The 20,179-nt window shown below is 43.8% G+C and overlaps 1 protein-coding gene across 2 annotated transcripts in view; it reads left to right on the forward strand.

Annotated features, from left to right (window-relative positions):
• Positions 1 to 5,534, forward strand: part of sde2 (SDE2 telomere maintenance homolog (S. pombe)) — a 48,675-nt gene extending 43,141 nt beyond the window's left edge. Inside the window, exon 8 of one of the 2 annotated variants that reach the window (XR_009514450.1) lies at positions 4,974 to 5,153. Coding sequence is in view for 1 of the 2 variants with exons in the window: in XM_059982725.1 (XP_059838708.1) it covers positions 4,974 to 5,189 (216 nt within the window). In the remaining variant the exon portion in view is untranslated. Of the gene's footprint in view, positions 1 to 4,973 lie in introns of both variants that reach the window. The other variant, XM_059982725.1, reaches the window with a different exon arrangement.
• The last annotated feature ends 14,645 nt before the right edge of the window (positions 5,535 to 20,179 follow it).

Raw genomic sequence — 20,179 nt, forward strand, 5'->3', positions numbered from 1 at the left:
ACAACCCTGAGGTTCACTTTCTAACCAGCATACTCAGTAAATCCATAGAATAATTACCGGAACAGAATCAATGAAAGATAGCACCAACTTGGGCTTTCAACCAGTGTGCAAAAGACAACAAACCACAAATACAAAAGGAAAGAAATAACAATAATAAATAAATAAACAATAAGTATCGAAAACAAGATATGAAGAGACCTTGAAAGTGAGTTCATAGGTTGTGGGGACTTTTCAATGATGGGGCAAGTGCAGTTGAGGAAAGTTATCTCCTTTTGTTCAAGAGTCTGTTGGTTGAGGGGTAATAACTGTTCTTGAACCTGGCGGTGTGAGTCCTGAGGCTACTATATACACTTTTCTGATGACTGCAGTGAGAAGAGAGCATGTCCTGGGTAGGGGGTTCCTTGATGTTGGATGCTTCTTTCCTGTGATGGTGTTTCAGGTAGATGTGCTCAGTGGCGCGGAGGACTTTACCCATGATGGACTGGGCTATATCCACTACTTTTTATAGGACTTGCTGTTCCATACCAGGCTGTGATGCAGCCAGTCAATATACTCTGCACTGCACACCTATAATGTTTGTCAAAGTTTTAGATGTTATATCAAATCTTCACAAACGCTGAAGGAATTAGAACCACTGACATGATTTCTTAGTAATTGCTCATATGCTGTGCCCAGGACACAGGACAGATCCTCCAAAATAATAACAACTAGAAATTTAAAGTTGTTGACCTTCTCCTCTGGTACTTTGATGAGGACTGGGTTGTGGACCTCAGGTGTCCTGCTCCTGAAGTCAATAATCTGCTCCTTGGTCTTACTGACATTGAAAGGTTGTTTATGGCACCACTCACTCAATCTCCCTTGCATATGCTGATTCATCACTGTCTTTGGTTCGGCCTACAACAGTGGCATCTTCAGTAAACTTGAATACGCTTCAAGTTTGGCCACAGAGGCATAATAGAGCAGGGGGCTAAGCACCCAGCCTTGTATTTCATCTGGGTAGCCTCCTACCTGATGGCATGAACATTGATTTCTTGAACCTCCAGTAATGCCCCCCCCTTCATTATTCCCCATTCCCCTTTCCCTCTATCACCTTATCTCTTTGCCTGCCCATTGCCTCCCCCTCTTTTTCTTTCTTCGATGACCTTCTGTCCTCTCCTATCAGACTCCCCCTTCTTTAGCCCTGTATCTCTTTCACCAATCAACTTCCCAGCTCTTCACTTCACCCCTCCCCCTGATGGTTTCACCTATCACCTTGTATTTGTTCTTCCCTCCCCCCCCCCCCTTAACTCTATTCATCTTTTTTTCAGTCCTAGATGCTGCCTGTCCTACTGAGTTCCTCCAGCATTTTGGATGTTCAGCACCTGCAGACTTTCTCTTTCTTGTTATAAAATAGATGTCCACTTTTCTGAATAAGCCTCTGTAAAGCATTTTGTAGCATACATTAGCTACCATGTTGTAGAAGTTTGTAATGAGAAAGCTGTTGTCAGTAGCGTAAGCACACCCAAGGGCCAGGGGCTGTATAGTGAAACAAGCTGCAGGAGGGATCGTCCACCAGGTGGCAGTCACACCGCGCAGGGGAGCAGACTCACTGACTCCCTGAGTCAGTGCTTGCAGCAACTATTTCACAAAGCGGCCTGTGCAGGAATGCGTTCTAGACTTGGCCAGTCAGGAGAGGAAAGAAGTAGAAGCAGAGGAGGTCAATTGGCCTCTTATGCCTGCTCTATCTTAAATCCCCTTTTTAAAAAAATCACTGGTGGTAACTGCACAGATTCTTTTGGAACACTTGGCTTTATAAAGCTTTTAAGAGTATGGTTTAAGGTGAGGGGGAAATTTTTAGAGATGTGGGGTATTTTTTTTAACACTAATAATTTGTTAGGAGTGGTGGACATTAAATAGCTTTTCAATAGGCATGTGAGTGTCCCGAGGATGGAGGGAAATGGGTCAATGTGCAGCGAGGTAGGTTTAGTTTAGTCAGCGCAAACGTTGTAGACAGAACGACCTGTTCAGTCATTACATTGGGAGCAGTTAGAGATGTTGGAATCTTTGCAGTAACTGCCAAGTTGGGGGGTAATAAGGAGTGGGATTCCGCTGACTGTCCTTTCTCCTGTCTGGATCCCAGCACAATTGTAGTCTCACCCTCCCCATCCATTTGACCATAGTAAGCTTGGGTGGCTTAATCTGATTTATTATCACTTATATATGATGTAAAGTATTTATAAATACTGCAAAAAAAGACCCGAGGCACGGTTCATGGATGGTTAAGAAATCTGTTGGCAGAAGGAATAAAGCTGTTCCTAGGTTGTTGAGTGTGCGTCTTCAGGCTCCTGTACCGCAGCCTTGATGGTAATAATGGGAAGAGAATACGTCTCAGATGCTGCAACTTTAAGGCACCACCTCTTGAAGATGGCCTTGATAGTGAGGAAAGTTGTGCCTGGGATAGAGCTTATCCTGGGTCCAACGTATCAATGCAGTTATAAAGTAAGCATGATAGCAGCTATATTTCATTAGGAGTTTGAGGAGATTTGGTATGTCACCAAAGACACTCGCAAATTTCTGTACATGTACCATAGAGAGCATTCTAGCTGGCTGCATCACTGTGATATGGAGGAGGGGGCACTGCACAGGATTGGAGTAAGCTGCAGAAACTTGTAAGTAAGTCAGCTACATCACTAGCCTCCTTAGCATCCAAGACTTCTCCAAGGAGCATTGCCTCAGGAAGGTAGCATCCATTATTAAGAACCCCCATCACCCAGGACATGCCCTCTTCTCATCAGGGACAGGGGTTCCCAACCTTTTTTATGCCATGGGCCAATACCATTAGGCAGGGAGTCCGTGAACCCCAGGTTGGGAACCCTGGATATAGGGAGGAGGTACCCATGAACACTACCTCACTACTTTTTTTTGCACTACTTACTTAATTTAACATTTTAAATATATATATAAACTTACTGTAATTTCAGTTTTTCCGATATATTGCAATGTTCTGCTGCCACATAACAAATTTTATGACATATGCCAGTGATTTAAACCTGATTCTATACAAATTTGTATCAGTCTATGGTGACATACCAAATCTCCTCAAATTTCTAGTAACTTGGAGCCACGAGCATGCCTTCTTCATGATTGCATGGGATTACTTGGGATAGGTCCTCCAAGATGTTGATGCCTAGGAACATGAAGCAGTCCATCCCTTCCACTGCTGACCCTGGAATGAGAACCGGCGTTCTCTCCCTTCTAGCTCCACGGTCACTTCATTAGTCTTGCTGACAATGACACCGTTTAAGCGGATCTCAGTAGTGTGCGCCTCCTCATCACTATCTGAAATTCTTCAGTGGTGTGGTCGGTGAACTTGTAGATGGCACCACGGTTTATGGATTGAGCTTGGAGCCTGCTGGCTCAGTGCACTCATCTATTTGCTGAATCCATTCACAGCTGCACCAGGGAAGCTGCTGCCTGTTGGAATGCTATGGGTACAGATGTCCTTCAGTGTCAACAGGTCACCTAGGTTCCTCTTAGTTCTCGGGAGAAATATATAGAGAACAGTCTGAAAAAGTTAGTGTTGTACAGAAAGGACACATCCTTTGGTCTGTTTCATCCACGATGACCAAGATGGCTATCTAAGCTAGTCCATTTTGCCCATGTACCTGTCGGAATGTCTTTTAACTCTTGTTATTTTAGTGGTGGATGATTGGTTTGGTGGCTGGATACAGCCAAGTCACAGTGGTTCTCAGGGTTGGGCCCTGCAGTCTCGTCTGTAACTCAGTGAGTAGCACTCCCTTTTAGATCAGAATTGCCGTCGGTTAAGTCCAGAGGTTTGAACAATAATTGTAATCTACAGTACCTGTGGGCAAGCTGCATTCTTGGGCATGCCATCTGTCTCAGGACATGTTAAACTGAGGCCCCACTGCTGTTCCTGGGTGAACTTAGAAGATCCTATGGAATTCATATTGCCCTTGGCAAATGCTTGCCAGTATCATTGAAGTAAGAGGATGTAAAAACTGATTCTGGTTGTAGAGACTGGTCACTGATTCAGGAGAGACTCTGAATTGAAAATGAAAGTTAGAAACTGTTGGAAACATTCAGCAGGTCAAGCAGTATCTGTACTAGAAGAAACATTGAATGATTTGGATCAAAGGCCATTCACCAGCTTCAGACATGTGAAATATGAGGAGTGATCTTGCAGAAGTATCCTTGGGTGGTGTGACAAGGGAAATGTTGACAAGAGACTGCAGACACTGGAAATCCAGAGCAGTACACAGATGTTGGATGGGTCAGGTAGTATCTCTGGATGAAATGGACAGTCAGTGTTTCGAGTTGAGACCCTTCACCTAGATTAGGCTCTATTGGTGGAAGAATCTCAAATGAGGATCATAGTTATAAGACTGGGAGGGAGGGCAGTCTTTTGAAATTGGGAGTGTTTAAAGGGAAGGGAATGATTTTTAAGCATTGGAGAATTGGATCATTATTATTGTCACATGTACTGAAAAGCTTTTGTTTGCATGCTATCCAGACAAATCGCTCCGTACATTAGTAGAAAGAAAACGTAATGTAGAATAATGTGTGGTTACAGAGAAGGTTCACTGCAGGCAAAGTGTAAGGGCTCTGCAGAAGTAGATTGGGAGATGTTCTGTAGCACATGAGCAATTCATTCAAGAGTCTTATAGCAGCAGGATCGAAGCTGTCCTTGAGCCTGCTGGCACATGCTTTAATTTTTTTTTAAACCTTCTGCCTTATGGGAGAGGAGAGAAGAGAATGGTCAGGGCAAGATTGAGGAACCAAGGGACCCACTCCTGGTACATTAAATGTAAAGCTAAAAATGTCCAAGTAACACTACTTCAATGCAAGTGATTCCCTCCCAACCCCGAAACAAGTGAGTCTGGTTATAATATAACGCTGGCGACTCTGACTCCTCGGCTCCTTTCCATTGCCTCTGTTGAATGACTGTGACTTTCCCTCTCCCTACCCCTCCACAGGAACCGCGACTGGAGGATTGGAGAACATTTAACTCTGCAGAGGAGCTTGAATGCTTGGGACTGGACAGGCTGAAAAGTGAACTGATGGAGATGGGGTTAAAATGTGGCGGGACCCTACAGGAGCGGGCTGCCAGACTTTTTTCTGTGAAGGGCCTGTCCAGGGAGCAGATTGACCCTACACTCTTTTCCAAGCCAGCTAAAGGAAAGAAGAAATGAACAACCGTTTAATTCTTCACCATCTTCTGAAGATGGGCAGGTGAAGAAACAGACATGTTTACACTCTGGGATTCTTTCCAGAGTCTCCAGAATTGCTTACCCACACTTTGTGATGTGTGGTGGGGAATATGGTTTTCAGTTTGAACATGCGTGCGTGGGCACTGGCTACTCGAGCCACTCTTCTGTACATTGCTTAGACATTTGACTCACTCTTGGATTCTGTGCTTCATGCTGGCTGTTAGCAGGGCTTCAGAGCAAAGCCAGGCTCTCTGAACAGAGACTGAGTTGTTCATCTCTTCAGTTTTTAAAAATTGGTGAAAAAAATAAATATAGACTAGCTTTTAATTTTATGTTCTCAGCTTTTTTTTCTGCTGTGGTGCATCATTTGGGTGCCAGTCACCGACTGCTGATGAGCATGTCCTTTTGGGTGTCGGTCACTGTTGATTCCCAGTGGATCCTGTGGGTGACAGTCACTGTTGACTTCGGTGACAGTGGGGGGGGGGGGGGGGGTACTGAGGAGATCCTGGTTGGCTAATGCTACTCTCTGAGCAATGGACTTAAAACAAAGGAAAGAAGCTTGTTCCTGACTGGCATTGGACTTGGACTTGAACATGTCCTGTTGGTGTTTTAACTGGGAGATGAGTGCGCCAGTGTTGTACCCTGGCCCAAGGAGTTTAATAAATGCTGCGGGTATCTATTTGGAGCAACACACATTCTGATGCTCTTGCAAACTTGATAACCAACCTACCTAAGTTCTCATCCATTACAGAAACAGCAGAGGTCCCAGGTTGGATCCCTGTGGAACACCACTAGCCACAGTCCTCCAGCCAAAATAAGTCTCATCCCATTTCTCTGGGCAGCCAATTCTGAACCCAAACAGACATCTTACCAAGTATCTTAGTCTTCTGGAGGAGCCTCCCATGAGGGACCTTGTCAAATGCCTTACTGAAATCCATGTAAACAGTGTCCATTGCTCTACCTTTATCATTCGCCTTCATCACCTGCTTGAAAATTAAGTCAACGCATGACTTGCCCCACACAAAGACATGCTGACTGGCCTTAATTAGACCATGCTTATACATATGCTTATACATTCAACTCCATCCCTAAGAATCCTCTCCAATAACTTAATTGTCACTGACATGTGACTCATCTGTCAATAGTTTCTTGGATTATTCCTGTTAACCTCTTGGAATAATGGACCTCACCTGTGGCAAGAGAGGACTTGAAGATATCAGCCAAGGTCCCAACAATCTCCTGTAACACATACAAAATGCTGGAGGAGCTTGGCATGACAGGCAGAGACTGAAATATCATCTCATCTCTATATAGACAAAGCACCCAGAAATCTCATCAAGAAGTTCCCCTAAGGTACATTTTACCTATACTTGCCAATTTTTGATGCTCTTTTTCTAAGAAAAAGCTGAGTGACTTCACCTTTCAAAGCCCTCATGATTTTATAAACCTCCATAACGTCATCCCCCATTCTCCAATGCTTCAAGGAATAAAGTCCCAGCCTACCCATAGACTCCCTATAGCTCAGGCCCTTAACTCCTGGTAACATTCTCATAAATCTTCTTTGCAAACCTTCCATCTTAGTGATTCCTTTCCTATAAAAGGGTGACCAAAACTGTGCATAATGCACCCCAGTTGTGTAGCCTAACTAATATTGTGCAAGTGCAGCATAACATCCTGACTTGTATATCCAATGCCCATGTGTCAAAGGCCACCTTCAACCCTCTCTCTAAATGAGACACCACTTTCAGTAAACTACGTACATCACGATCTCTCTCTTCCCCTTAAGCCCTTTCATATTTGACATATGTACCCTGGGATAAAGACCCATCTATGCCTCCTATAATTTTATAAACTTTTATCAGGTGAGCCCTCTGCCTTTAACACTCTGGAAAAATAATTCAAGCTTGTCCAACCTTCCTATAGCTCATACACTCTAATCAATCACCTTCAATATCATGATCAGCCTCCTCTATACCCCTCATTGAAGTCTGCACGTCCTTCCTGTCGCAAATGAGGGAAAATCTGCAGATGCTGGAAATCCAAGCAGGACACACAAAATGCTGGAGGAGCTCAGCAGGCCAGGCAGCATCTAGGAAAAGAGTACAGTCAGTGTTTCAGGCTGAAATCTTTCAGCAGGACTTCCTTCAGTGGGCAACCTGAACTGTGATGGAATGGTCCTGACGAAGGGTCTCGGCCCGAAACGTCGACTGTGCTTCTTATAGATGCTGCCTGGCCTGCTGTGTCCCACCAGCTTTTTGTGTGTGTTGTTTGAATTTCCAGCATCTGCAGATTTCCTCGTGTTTTCTGTGATGGAAGATGCAGCAGCTGATGTAGTTTGCAGTAGGTATTAGGCGGATTCCTGTTTTAAAACCGAGCTGCCATGTGGAAGTTAATCTCATCACAGTGTGATTGCTTTGTTAAAATGAATCTATTAAAAGTCAGTTAACTCCATGGTTAATGGTGTGGCGACCCACTTCCTAGCGCACTCAAACCGGCTCACAACTAGCCAGCGTGCAGGCACAAAGGCCAGGTCCGCAACAAAGGGAAAAAGCCCGTGGGGATTTGTGAGTACGTGTCCCTTAGAGCAACTGCACCCGGGGAGGGCGGGATGAGGGAGGCTTTAAAGCAAGGCTGTGAATTTCGAATAAAATCATCTTTAATTGCAGTTTACCAACTCCATGTTGTTATTCTAGCGCTGCGTGTAGCACACCGCTACAATGGTTCTTAAACCATTGAAGGGGATTGCATTAGAAAAGAAATAGAGGGGTGTTCAGGACATTTTCAAATGCTTTTAAGGATTGTATTGATTGCCACTTAGCACCTCTTTAGGAGTGAAGAACTCTGATCACGGGCCTCTGTGTTCTTGAGATCTTTTCCATGGACTGTAGCTGGGTTGCCTGCCGACAAACCCGTTTAGTGTGAGCTGCTGTGGAGAAAGGGTCCTTTTCTGGTGACTGGAAGTGTGCTGACACCAGGGTCTTGCATTCCTGGTTGTCAGCCCATGCCTACTTTTATTGGGTGCTGTTGAACCCAAAAACAACAGTCTTTTTAGCTGAGTTGCTGCCTTACTGTTGGTAAATTAGTTTATTATTGTCACATGTATTAAGGTACAGTGAAAAATTCTGTTTTGCAGGTTGTCCATATAGATTATTTTTTCATCATGTCGACACCTTGAGGGAGTGCAAGGAAAGAAAAAATAACAATACAGAATAAAGTGCAGTGCAGGCAGACAATAAACTGCAAGGTCATTGGAGGCTGGATTGTAGGGTCAAGGCTCCATTTTATGATACCAGAGGGCTGCCCAAAAGTGGGATAGAAGCTGTCCTTGAGGCTGATGATACTTGCTTTTGGTTCTTCTAGCCTATGGTAAGAGGTAGGAGAGAGAATGTCCAGACTGGGTGGGATCTTCGATTATGCTACTTGCTTTATTGAGGCAGCAAGATGGAGTGCATGGAAAGGAGGCTGGTTTCCATGATGTGCTGACCTGTGCCCACCATTCAGCTGTTTCTTTCGGTCTTGTACCATGTATTCCATAATGAACATCTAGGCTGAGAGTTATGCCCCACATTTCAGTAACACTCTTCTCCACTGCTCATCTTCTCTTCCCACTTTCAATTTGACAGCGAGAAAATGCTGTTGACAGCTGGACTCGAATCACCAAAGCATGGAAGGTTAAATGCTGGTACATTGGATTAGTATTGATGGGTACCTGATGATGAGCATTGACATGATAGGCCTCTTTGACCCTATGACCATGTGACAATTGGGGTGGAGTGCCAGTTACACAGTAAAACTAAGGTTCATTCTTATGGAGAACTGTAAATTAGTAAATGGGTGCGTGTTGCTTTTCTCAATTTAAATATCTGAGTGAGATCCTGGGAACACCAATACTTGGAAATCCCCCTCCAAGTCACTCACCATCCTGACTTGGAAACATACCGCTGTTCGTTCATTTTCACTAGATCAAAATCATGGAATTCCCTCCCTAACAGCACAGTGGGTGAGCCAACACCTCAGGGACTGCAGTGGTTCAAGCTCATCAGCACCTTCTCAAGGGCAACTAGGGATGCACAATAAATGCTGGCTTAGCTGGCAACGTCCACACCTTGTAAATGAATAAATAAGTAAATTAAAAAGTCCTTATCGAGGGATCAGAAGTGGAGAGAGTGAGCAATTTCAAGTTCCTGGATGTCAACATCTCTGAGGATCTATCCAAGGCCCAATTTATCGATGCAGTTACAATGAAGGCACAACGGTCGCTGTATTTCGTTAGAAGTTTGAAGAGATAGGTAAGTCACCAAAGACACACACAAATTTCTGTAGATGTACCATGAAGAGCATTCTAACTGGCTGCATCACTGTTTGGTATTGGGGTGGGGACAGTGTCAGGCACTGTACAGCATCAAAAGCTGCAGAAATTTGTGAAATTAGCTCCATCATGGGCACTAGCCTCCATTGCAGCCAGGTCATCTTCAAGGAGCAATGCCTCAAAAAATGCAGCACCCTTCATTACAAACCCTCATCACCCAGGACATGCCCTCTTCTCATTGCTACCATCAGGGAGGAGATGCAGGAGCCTGAAGGCACACACTCAATGATTCAGGAAGAGCTTCTTCCCCTTTGCCATCAGATTTCTGGAATGGACATTGAACCCTTGAACACTAACTCTCTCTTTTCACACTACTTAATTTAACATTAAAATATATACACTTACTGTAATTCACTGTTTATTATTATATATTCCATTGTACTGCTGCCGCAAAAAAATTTTTTATGACATAGGTAATGATATTAAATCTGATTCTGATTTCTCACTTTCCCAATCATTATTTTCTTTAAACATTAACCTTCTTCCCTTGTCTCTGCTGTTACAAAAAAATATAAGCACATTTTTTAAAGAAAAAGAATTAGAACAAATAAAAACAGCATCCATTTTAGTGCAAAGTGATCTTAGAGTTGCTAAGCTGTAGTGATTAGAGTTGTGCTAACTGGTTCAAGAACCAAGTGAATTAGAGTAAATAAGTAGCAGTTCTTGAACCTGGTGTGGGATTTCAGGCTTCCGTAGCTCCTGCCTGACGGCAGCTGTGTGGTGGCATGGTGGAGATCTTTCTTGATGGATGTTGCTTTCTTGAGGTAGCACGTTCTTTCTGTAGATGTTACCAATGATGGGAGGAGCCATTATGTATTCTGATAATCCTTTCTATGAACATGGTTCATGCCAACCTGCTGCCTTGTGGTGTATGTGATGTGTTAGCACTTTTCCCTGTGTGTTGTAAGGCTTGGACCTGTTAATTTAGGTTTCCCGGTGCTCCTTTGTCTAAGGGCCTTCCTCACCTGAATTGTGATAACTCCTGTTGCCCTATTTAGGAGAAGAGGGGAATTCGGAGAGTGACCATGCAGAAATATTAATCCCATCACCACCAAAACATAATCAGGCTGTTTGGAATATTGAACAAAAAGAATTGCTGGAAGAACTCAGCAGGTCAGGCAGCATTGGTGATGGATAATAGATGGTCAACATTTCATTCTTCTGGACTTCATCAGCTGAATTCTTTCAGCAGGTAAGCTTTTGCTCCAGATTCTAGCATCTGTAGTTCTCCATGTCTCCAATGTGAGATTTTGCTGGCTGTGATAGTTTTGGAGAAATACACCTAATGTTGACCAAGCCAGTACTGAGATTACAGAAAATGTAGCTTCCAATGCAACTCAGTACAACTCTGAACTGTGTGATCCACTGCTCCTGGTTCATTAACTATTATTCACCCATAAAGCCCATTTCAGAATTTTGACTGCTTCTTTATGCTTACCCCAACTCCGTTTATCATCTCTGGTGCTTTGGGGTCCACATGTTGGCACACCAGTTGGTGCTGCTGCTTCACATCTCCGGAGACCAGATTCATTCCTGGCCTCGGGTGCTGTCAGTGTGGAGTTTGCACATTCTGCAAGAGTGGCATGGTAGCATGCTTTACAGTGGCAGCAATCATTGATTGGGTTTCAAGTTCCACATCATCTGTAAAAAGTTTGTACATTGTCCCCATGACTTTGAACGAATCTTCAGGAGCTCCATTTTCCTCCATGTTCCAAAGAATAACGATTAGGGTTAGTGAACTTTGGGCACGCTATAATGGCACCGGAAGCATGGCAACACTTGGATGCTGCCTGGCACAATCCTTACTGATTTGACTTGACAAAAACAAACTTATTTTGTTTTTCATGTGACAAATAAAGCTAATCTTAAAATCTTAATCTCCCCGTGGTGCTTGAAGGTTGTGCTTCTGTTCAGTAGGCTGCAGAGTCAATTTCCATGCAGATGTCTCTATGACATGAAGGAGGGTGGGTCTGTCACAGCACTCCCATGGGGAGTGCTGGTCAACAGAGGGACCAAGTACATAGTACCAAGTACAAGTGTTGTCAGAAGTCGATAAGGTAAAGAAGGCGTTTGACATATTGGCATTGATTATAGAAGTTGGGATGATGTAGTTGTACAAGACGTTGATGAGGCTGCGTTTGAAATACTGTGTTCAGCTTTGGCCATCTCCAATAGAAAAGATGCCATTAAATTGTAAAGAGTGCAGAGGAGTTTTACATGGGGCCTACTGTGACTCGAAGGACTGAGTTATGGAGAGAGTTTGGGCAAGTTGGGACTTCATTCAATGGAGTGTCAAAGACTGAGGGCAGAAGGGCAGAGGTAGGTTGAATGCACACAGTCTTTTTCCCTGAACTTGGAGAATCAAGAGCTAGAGGGCAAGAGGTTCAATAGGAACCCAGGGAGCAATATCTTCACCAAGAGCATGGTCAGTGAACCTGGCAGAATGACTTGCCAGATGAAGTAACTGAGGCAGGTACATTCACAGCATTTACTGGATACTTGGTAGATGGATAGGAAAGGCTTAGAGGGATACAGGCCAAACCCAGGCAAGTGGGACTAGCTTGGATGGGAGTCTCGGTGGGCATGGACGAATTGTGCTGATAGCCCTGTTTCCTTGTTGTATGACTTCAGGATTGATTAGCCTTGTCTCGCAGAAGTGTGTTCAGATGTCAAGTTCATTCAGTGATTTGTTCAGCAGGGTTCCACAAACAAGGTAATGTAGCTGCATAATGAGTGACTGCTCACTTCAAAATGACTTGCATAGGAATTTCATCTCTCAAAGTGTCGTAAATCTCCGGAATTCTATTTAAGGTGGAGATAGCTAAAAATGCAACTGGATCATCGATTTCCTCACAAGCAGACTGAATTTAATACTGATTGGCCACACTCACTGTTAGCATAGGTACAACACAAGACTGTGTGCTTTGTCCCCTGCTCTACTCGCTTTATACCTGTGATTTAGTGGCTAAGTACAACTCCAACGCCGTATTTAAGTTTGCTGATGACACCACTTTTGTTGCCAAGTCAAATCGGCATCTAGGAAAGAGGAAGATTGAAAATCTGGTTGAGTAATGTTGACTCTCAAGCTGGTGCCGATAAATGGAGAGACTCTTTGCATGCAGCTCCGTTTGGAATCATCAAATATTCCTGTTTAGGTGTATTACACCTGAAACTCACAGTCACAGCCATGGGTACTTTAGTAAGCAACATCATTTTAAGATGTTTAAAAGATCTATTGATACTCAAAATTGATGGATCCCAGACTGCAGACCCTGGTTGTGAGTGCAAACCCCCTTTTAAGAAAATGGAAATGTGGAAGACAAGCCTGTCCACAGGTATGATAAAAATGCCGAGTCTTAAATTCCACCCCCTTCACCAGCCCCCAGCTATCCTGCTGGTGAATGTACAATCTCTGGAAAACAGAACTGAAGACCTCAGAGCAAGATTGCAGTGTGACAGGGACATCAGGGACTACTGTGTACTTTACTTCATGGAAACATGGCTTACCACCGCCATTTCAGATGCAGTGCTGCAGCCCGATGGCTTCATCATTTACCATAAAGACAGGACAGCTGAGTCTATTAAAGATAGATGAGAGGGTGTTTGCTTCATGGTTAAATCAAAGGTGGTCATGTCATGGTGCATAGACATGACAATCTGTCTCAGTCTGCTCATCCAACCTGGAACATCTAGCAGTCAAGTGTTGTACATTTTATTTGTAGAGGGAGTTTTCCTCTTTCGTTCTGGTGATGGTGTACATTCCACATCAGGCCAACGTCAGGCAGCCGCTGAAGGAGCAGAGCATCTTTATCCCTTCCCTATCATTGTGGGGGATTTCAACCAGAGCAGCTAACACGCTTGACCATTGTTATACCACCATCAAAAAAGCTTTCCATCCCATCCCATGTTTGCACTTTGGAAAGTCCCATCACCTGTACTTCCACTGCCAGTGTATGGGCAAAGACTAAAGACTGCAGCAGCACCAGTGGTGGGGACCAAGAAGATATGTTCAAGGGAGACGGAGGAGCACTTACAGGACTACACTGAGCTGGTGGAATGGACAGAATCGGGGATTCGTCTATGAGTCTCAATGAAGATGCCACAGTTGTTACCGACTTCATCAAGACCTGAATGGGTGATTGTGTGCCTTGGAAAACATACCAGACATATCTGATCCAAAATCCGTGAACCAGGAGATACATGGTCTGCTGAGGGCTAGATCAGTGGCCCTGTGATCACCAGTGATCCAGAACTATACAAGAAGTCCAGGTATGACTTACGGAAGGCTATTTTAAGAGCAAAAAAACAATTCGGATTGAAGTTACAGATGGAATCAAAGGCATATCCGCTTTGGCAGGGTTTACAGGCTACAATGCAAAACCTAACATTATGAATATCTGTGATATTTCACTCCCAGATGAGCTCAACGCCTTTCATATTCACTTTAAAATGGAGAATAAAACTAAGCCTGTGCAAATCCCTGCAGCATCTGGTGACCCTGTGATCTTTGTCTCAGAGGCCAACATTAGAGCATCTTTCAAAAGGGTGAACCCTCTCAATGGTGTATCTGGTAGGGCTCTGAAAACCGGTGCCAATTAACTGATGGGAGTGTTCAAGGAGATCTTCAATCTTGCAGTGCTACAGGCAGAGATTCCACCTGCTTCAAAAAGGTGACGGCCATACCAGTATCCAAGAGCAGGGCAAGCTCCCTCAACGACTATTGCCCAGTTGTGCTCACATCTACTGTGATGAAGTGCTTTGAGAGGCTGGGCATGGCTAGAATTAACTCCTGTTTAAACAAGGACGTGCACCTTCTGCAATATACCTATCGCCACAGTAGGTCTACAGTGGATGCAATCTCACTGGCTCTCCACCAAGCTTTCAATCACCCAGACAATAGCAATTCCTATCTTAGGCTGCTATTTATTGACTGCTGCTCAGCGTTCAGCACAATTGTACCCTCAGTTCTAATCAATGAGCTCCGAAACCTGGGCCTCTGTATCTACTGTATCTCTGCAACCGCATCCTTCACTTCCTCATCATCTCCTCTTCACTGACAATCAACACCAGCAAACCTAAAGGATATGTGCTAAGCCCATTGCTGTACTCTACACCCGTGATTGTATGGTTAGGCACAGTCAAATGCCATCAATAAATTTGCCAATGACAACTGTTGACAGAATTTCAGATGGTGACAGGAAGGTGTACAGGAGTGAGGTAGATCAGCTGATTGAGTAGTGTTGCAATTGCAACCTTGTATTCAATGTCAGTAAGGAGTTGATTGTGGACTTCAGGAAGGGGAAGTTGAGGAAACAGACACCAGTCCTCATTGAGGGAATAGCAGTGAAAAGTGTGAGCAGTTTCAAATTGCTGGGTGTCAATGTCTCTGAAGGTATATCTTGGGCCCAACATATTGAAGCAATTACAAAGAAGTTACAAGAGCAGTGATATTTCATTAGGAGCTTGAGGAGACTTGGACACTCTCACTAATTTCTACAGATGTGCTGTGGAAAGCATCCTAACAGGTTGCATCACTGTCTGATATGAAGGGGCCAGTGCACAGGATCCGAAAAAGCTGCCGAAAGTTGTAAACTCAGCCAGCTCCATCATGGGCTCTAGCTTCGCCAGCATCGAGGGCACCTTCAAAAAGTGATGCCTGAAAAAGGTAGCATTTGTCATTAAGGGCCCCCTTCACCCAGGACATGCCCGCTTCTCATTGCTGCCATCAAGGTGGAGGTTCAGGAGGCTGAAGACACATACCCAACACTTTAGGAAATGATTCTTCCTTCCCCTCTGCCATCAGATTTCTGAATGGACAATGAACCCATGTACTCTACCTCACTATTTTTTTGCTCTCTTGTTACACTTTTAATTATATATATATATGTGTATATATATATATATGTGTATATATATATAGTTGTAATTTATAGTTTTGTGTATTGCAATGTACTACTGAGCAATACAAAATATTTTGTGACTTTATGTTGTGATATTAAAACTGATTCTGAAAACAACTTCTCACCCAATGTCAGCAAAAGCAAAGAGCTGATTATCAAACGCAGGACGAAGAAGGTGGGGGCCCATGAGCTTGTCCTCATTGGGGAACAGAGGTCAGCAGCTTTAGATTCCTGGGCACTAACATATCAGAGGATTTGTCCTGGGACCAGCACAAAGTGTCATCACGAAGAAGCCACAGCAGTGCCTTTCTTTGGAGTTTGTGTAGATTTAGTCACCAAAAACTTCTGACAAACTTCTGCAGATACACAGTGCACAGTATCCTAAATGGTTGCACCATAGCCTGGTATGGAAGCACCAATGCTGGGAACAGAAAGTGGTGGATACAGCTCAGTGTATCACAGGCAAAGCCCGCCCCATCACTGAGCACTTTGACGTGGAGCACAGCCACTGGGAGCAGCATCTGTCATCAAAGTCTCCATCATCTAGGCACCTCTCTCCCCACTACTACCATCCGGCTAGGTTGCAAACCACCAGGTTATTACCCTTCAGCCATTAGATGTATAACCAACTACCTACAGTCTAACTTTCAAGGATTCTTTACAACTCATTCTCTCAGTATCATTTTTATTTGCACAGTTTGTCTTTTGCACATTGGTTGCCTTTTTTATGATTTTTTTGTAAAATTTCTATTGTGTTTCCTTTTTTGCCTGCAAGAAAATGAATCTCAAGGTTGTATATGGTAACGTATATGTACTTTGATAATAAATTTACCTTGAGCTTTTAAGCATTTGGATGATTAAGGAATTGGGGGATAATGGGAACTCACACTGAAGAGGAGTTAGTATAGCTCATTTTCAATGGTGGGGCAGGCTTGAGAGGCCAAGAAGCCCACTCACACTCCTATTTCCCTGTGTTCATTATCTGCCAATAACTGCAGACTGATCCCCACACCACCACCCTGGCATCTCAGTCCCAGTGTTGCAGACATACAGTCACTGGAAATCCCGCCTTGAGTGGCGGGAATGCTCCTGAAATTCATTCAAGTTCCTGTGTGTCCGGTTTGCGTGTCTGCCCCTGAAAAGGATTAAGTCCGCATCTTTGTCTCCACAGCTTAACGAGAGCTCAGTCTGTAATTACAATAAGGAGCTCTACACAGACAGCAACAAAACCAGACTGTCCTGCTTCACTCTGGCAGACATCCAGCTGGTCAGCACCAAGACAAGAAAGAGCACTCTTGCAATGTGCAAGTTAAACTTTGGATGCGATTTAGACTGGTTCATTGACACACGCAGTGAATAGGATCTCAGCTAATGTCTTATACCAGGGGTCCACGGATCCCTAGTTTAATGGTAAGGGTCCATGGCATAAAAAGGTTGGGAACCCCTGTCTTAGACAGCCCTCCTCCCAGCCACCCCACCAGATAGAGATTCTCTCTTCAAAACCTTTGCATAATTATATTGCACAAGTTCATAAGCCACTGGCCACATGTTGCCAGTTAGGTTTATTATTCGTCAGTTAGGTCCTGATGAAGGTCTCAGCCCGAAACATTGACTGCTTATTTCAACGGATGCTGCTCGACCTGCTGAGTTCATCCAGCTTTTGTACGTGTTGATTTGACCACAGCATCTGCAGTGTACTTAGTGGTTAGGTTTATTATTGTCACATGTCATCCAGGTGGGTCATTCCATGCACAGGTACACCAAGATGAAACGAAAGGCAAAAGCTTCATGTAGTGTTCCAGTTACAGATAAAGTGCAGCGCAAGCAGGCATCAAGTGCAAGGGCCATGACAAGGTAGGGTGAGGCATCAGGAGTTCTACATTGTACAAGAGCCTTGTAACAACGGGACAGGACATGCCTTCGAGCTTGGTAATATGGGTTCTCAAGCATTTGCAATCTGCCTGATGGAAAGGGACAGAAGAGGACAACTGGAATGGGAGGGGGTCTTTGATTATGTTGGCAGCTTTCCCAGGGCACTGAAAAGTGCAGAGTCAATGAAGAATCAGTCTGCAGTTATTGGTGAATAATGAACACAGCTTTGCTTGTGGGCTTTCTGTAAACTTAGTCACAAGCATTTTTTGTAATGTGAAAAGCAAGTGGTTTTGACTGTTGAGATTATTAAAGAGGACTGCACATCACCTTGCAAGGAGAATAACTCTCATTTCTGTCCTTGTAGTTTTATGCTGAGAGTTTGGGTAATTCAGCATTGCATTCCCTCCAATGTTCCCTCGTGTGATGTGCCTAGAACTGGCTGCAGTGCTCTAAGTGTGCTCAAACTCAACTCTCAGCAACAACATAACTCCACCCTTTGGATATGAAAACAAGGTCTTTGTGATCATTTCTGCAAGGACATTGTTGGGACCACTTCTTTTCACATTATATGTCAGTGATTTAGATGATGGAATTGATGGCTTTGTGGCCAAGTTTCCAGAGGATACGAAGATTGGTGGAGGGGAAGGTAGTGTTGAGGAAGCAGGAGTCTGCAGAAGGACTTGGACAGATTAAGAGAATGGACAAAGGAGTGATAGATGGAATATTAGTGAAGTAAGTTTATGGCTATGAACTTTGGTAAAATGAATAAAGGCATAGACTATTCTAAATGGGGAGAAAATTCAGAAATCTGAAGTGCAAGTTGACTTGGGAGTTCTTGTGTAGGATTCCCTAAAGTTTAACTTGCAGGTTGAGTCGATGGTAAGGAAGGCAGATGTAATATTACCATGCCGGATGGACCAACCACTGCTCTGAGCAGGAAACTTTTAAACAGTCTGAAGATTGCACAATACTTTAACATCATTTAGAAGAAATTTTCAGCTGCGCAGTAACAAAGAATATGCGCGTGGGAGAATTTCAGTTACTGCGCGGCCGTGCACCTGCGCAGCTTAGAGGGAACGCGGTTATCATTGAGAGGACTAGAATATAAAAGCAAGGATGTAATACTCAGGCTTCATAAGGCATTGGTCAAGCTGTTCTTGGAGTATTGTGCGCAGTTTGGACCCCTTATCTAAAAAAGGATGTGCTGCCATTGGAGAGGGTCCAGAGGAGGTCTGCAAGAATGATCTTGGGAATGAGAGGGTTAATGTATGAGGAACATTTCATGGCTCTGGGCCTGTACTTGCTGGAGATTAGAAGAATGAGGGGGGACCTCACTGAAGTCTACTGAATATTGAAAGGCCTAGACCAGGGGTCAGCAACCTTTACCACTGAAAGAGCCATATGGACCCGCTTCCCACAGAAAAGAAAACACTGGGAGCCACAAAACCCGTTTGACATTTAAAATGAAATAACACTGCATACCACGTTTTTTTTTGCCTTTATGCTATGCATAAACAAACTATAATGTGTTGCATTTATGAAATCGATGAACTCCTGCAGAGCAATTGAAATTACATTTCTGCATGCAACAAAAACATTTTGAACTCCAAAAAAAAGACGTTGGGTTGAAGGTTACTACATCGTAGCCTACCTTGGATCGAAAAATTAAAAGAAATCGCGCACTGGCGGGTGTCAGGCATTGGCAGTGGTGACGTATATTAATAGCGATAAAAACACGTCGTAGCGGTGTGCTACACGTAGCGCTAAAATAATGACACGGAGTGGTTAAACTGCAGTCAAAGATAACTTTATTCGAACTACACAGCCTTGCTTTTAAGCCTCTCTCAACCTGCCCCCCCGTGGGCGCGGATGCTCCAAAAGACAAGTACTCACAAACCCCCGTAGGCTATCACCCTTAGCCGGAATGCTGGCAAATTGTGAGCTGGTTCGGATGCGCCAGGAAATGGGTCGCCACAACGTTTTATTTAGATTGTACAAGATCACCATAATCTTCAAATTTAGAATTACATTTCAAAAACTAACAAACTAACATAAAATACATTTTAATTAAATACTCATTTATTTTCCAAAGCCACAGGGAGCCGCAGGACAGAGTTGAAAGAGCCGCATGCGGCTCCGGAGCTGCGGGTTGCCGACCCCCGGCCTAGATAGAGTAGACATGCAGAGAATGTTTCCTATATTGGGAGAGTCTAGGAGCAGAGGGCATAGCCTCAGAATAGAAGGACATTGCTTTAAAACAGAGATTAGGAGGAATTTCTTTAGGTAGAGGGTAGTGAATCTGTTGAATTCATTGCCACAGATGGTTGTGGAGGCCAGGTCATTGGGTGTATTCAAAGATGAGGTTGATAGGTTTTTAATTGGTCAGGGCATCAGAGGTTATGGGAAGAAGGCTGGAGAATGGGGTTGAGAGGGATAATAAATCAGCCATGATGGAATGGAAGAGCAGTCTCAATGGGCTGAATGGCCTAATTCTGTCTTTTGGTTTTGTGCCAGTTCTGTGGTCTGAGTACATGAACTTCCAAGACTGTTTAGTCTTCCACTGCTTTTAGTTTCTTACAAACTGGAATTTATGTATTTGTCCTTTCTCAGGTCCTAATCTGTTTACTGCTTCCATCTAAGAAATATCTGGGGCATTATATTTCCATATTTAAGGCTGGCAATGTTTAAAATTCCATAACTTTTGTAAATGGGTCGCTGTGGCTTCACACATCCTTGTAGAACGGTGGCAGTCTCTTAATGTTTGTGGACACGTGCTGACTATTTATTTCCCTCCATAGTTACTGTCTGACCCACTGAGTACTCTGTGTGTT

Source organism: Hypanus sabinus, chromosome 10, assembly GCF_030144855.1.
Source record: "Hypanus sabinus isolate sHypSab1 chromosome 10, sHypSab1.hap1, whole genome shotgun sequence".
NCBI classification, from domain to species: Eukaryota; Metazoa; Chordata; class Chondrichthyes; order Myliobatiformes; family Dasyatidae; genus Hypanus; species Hypanus sabinus.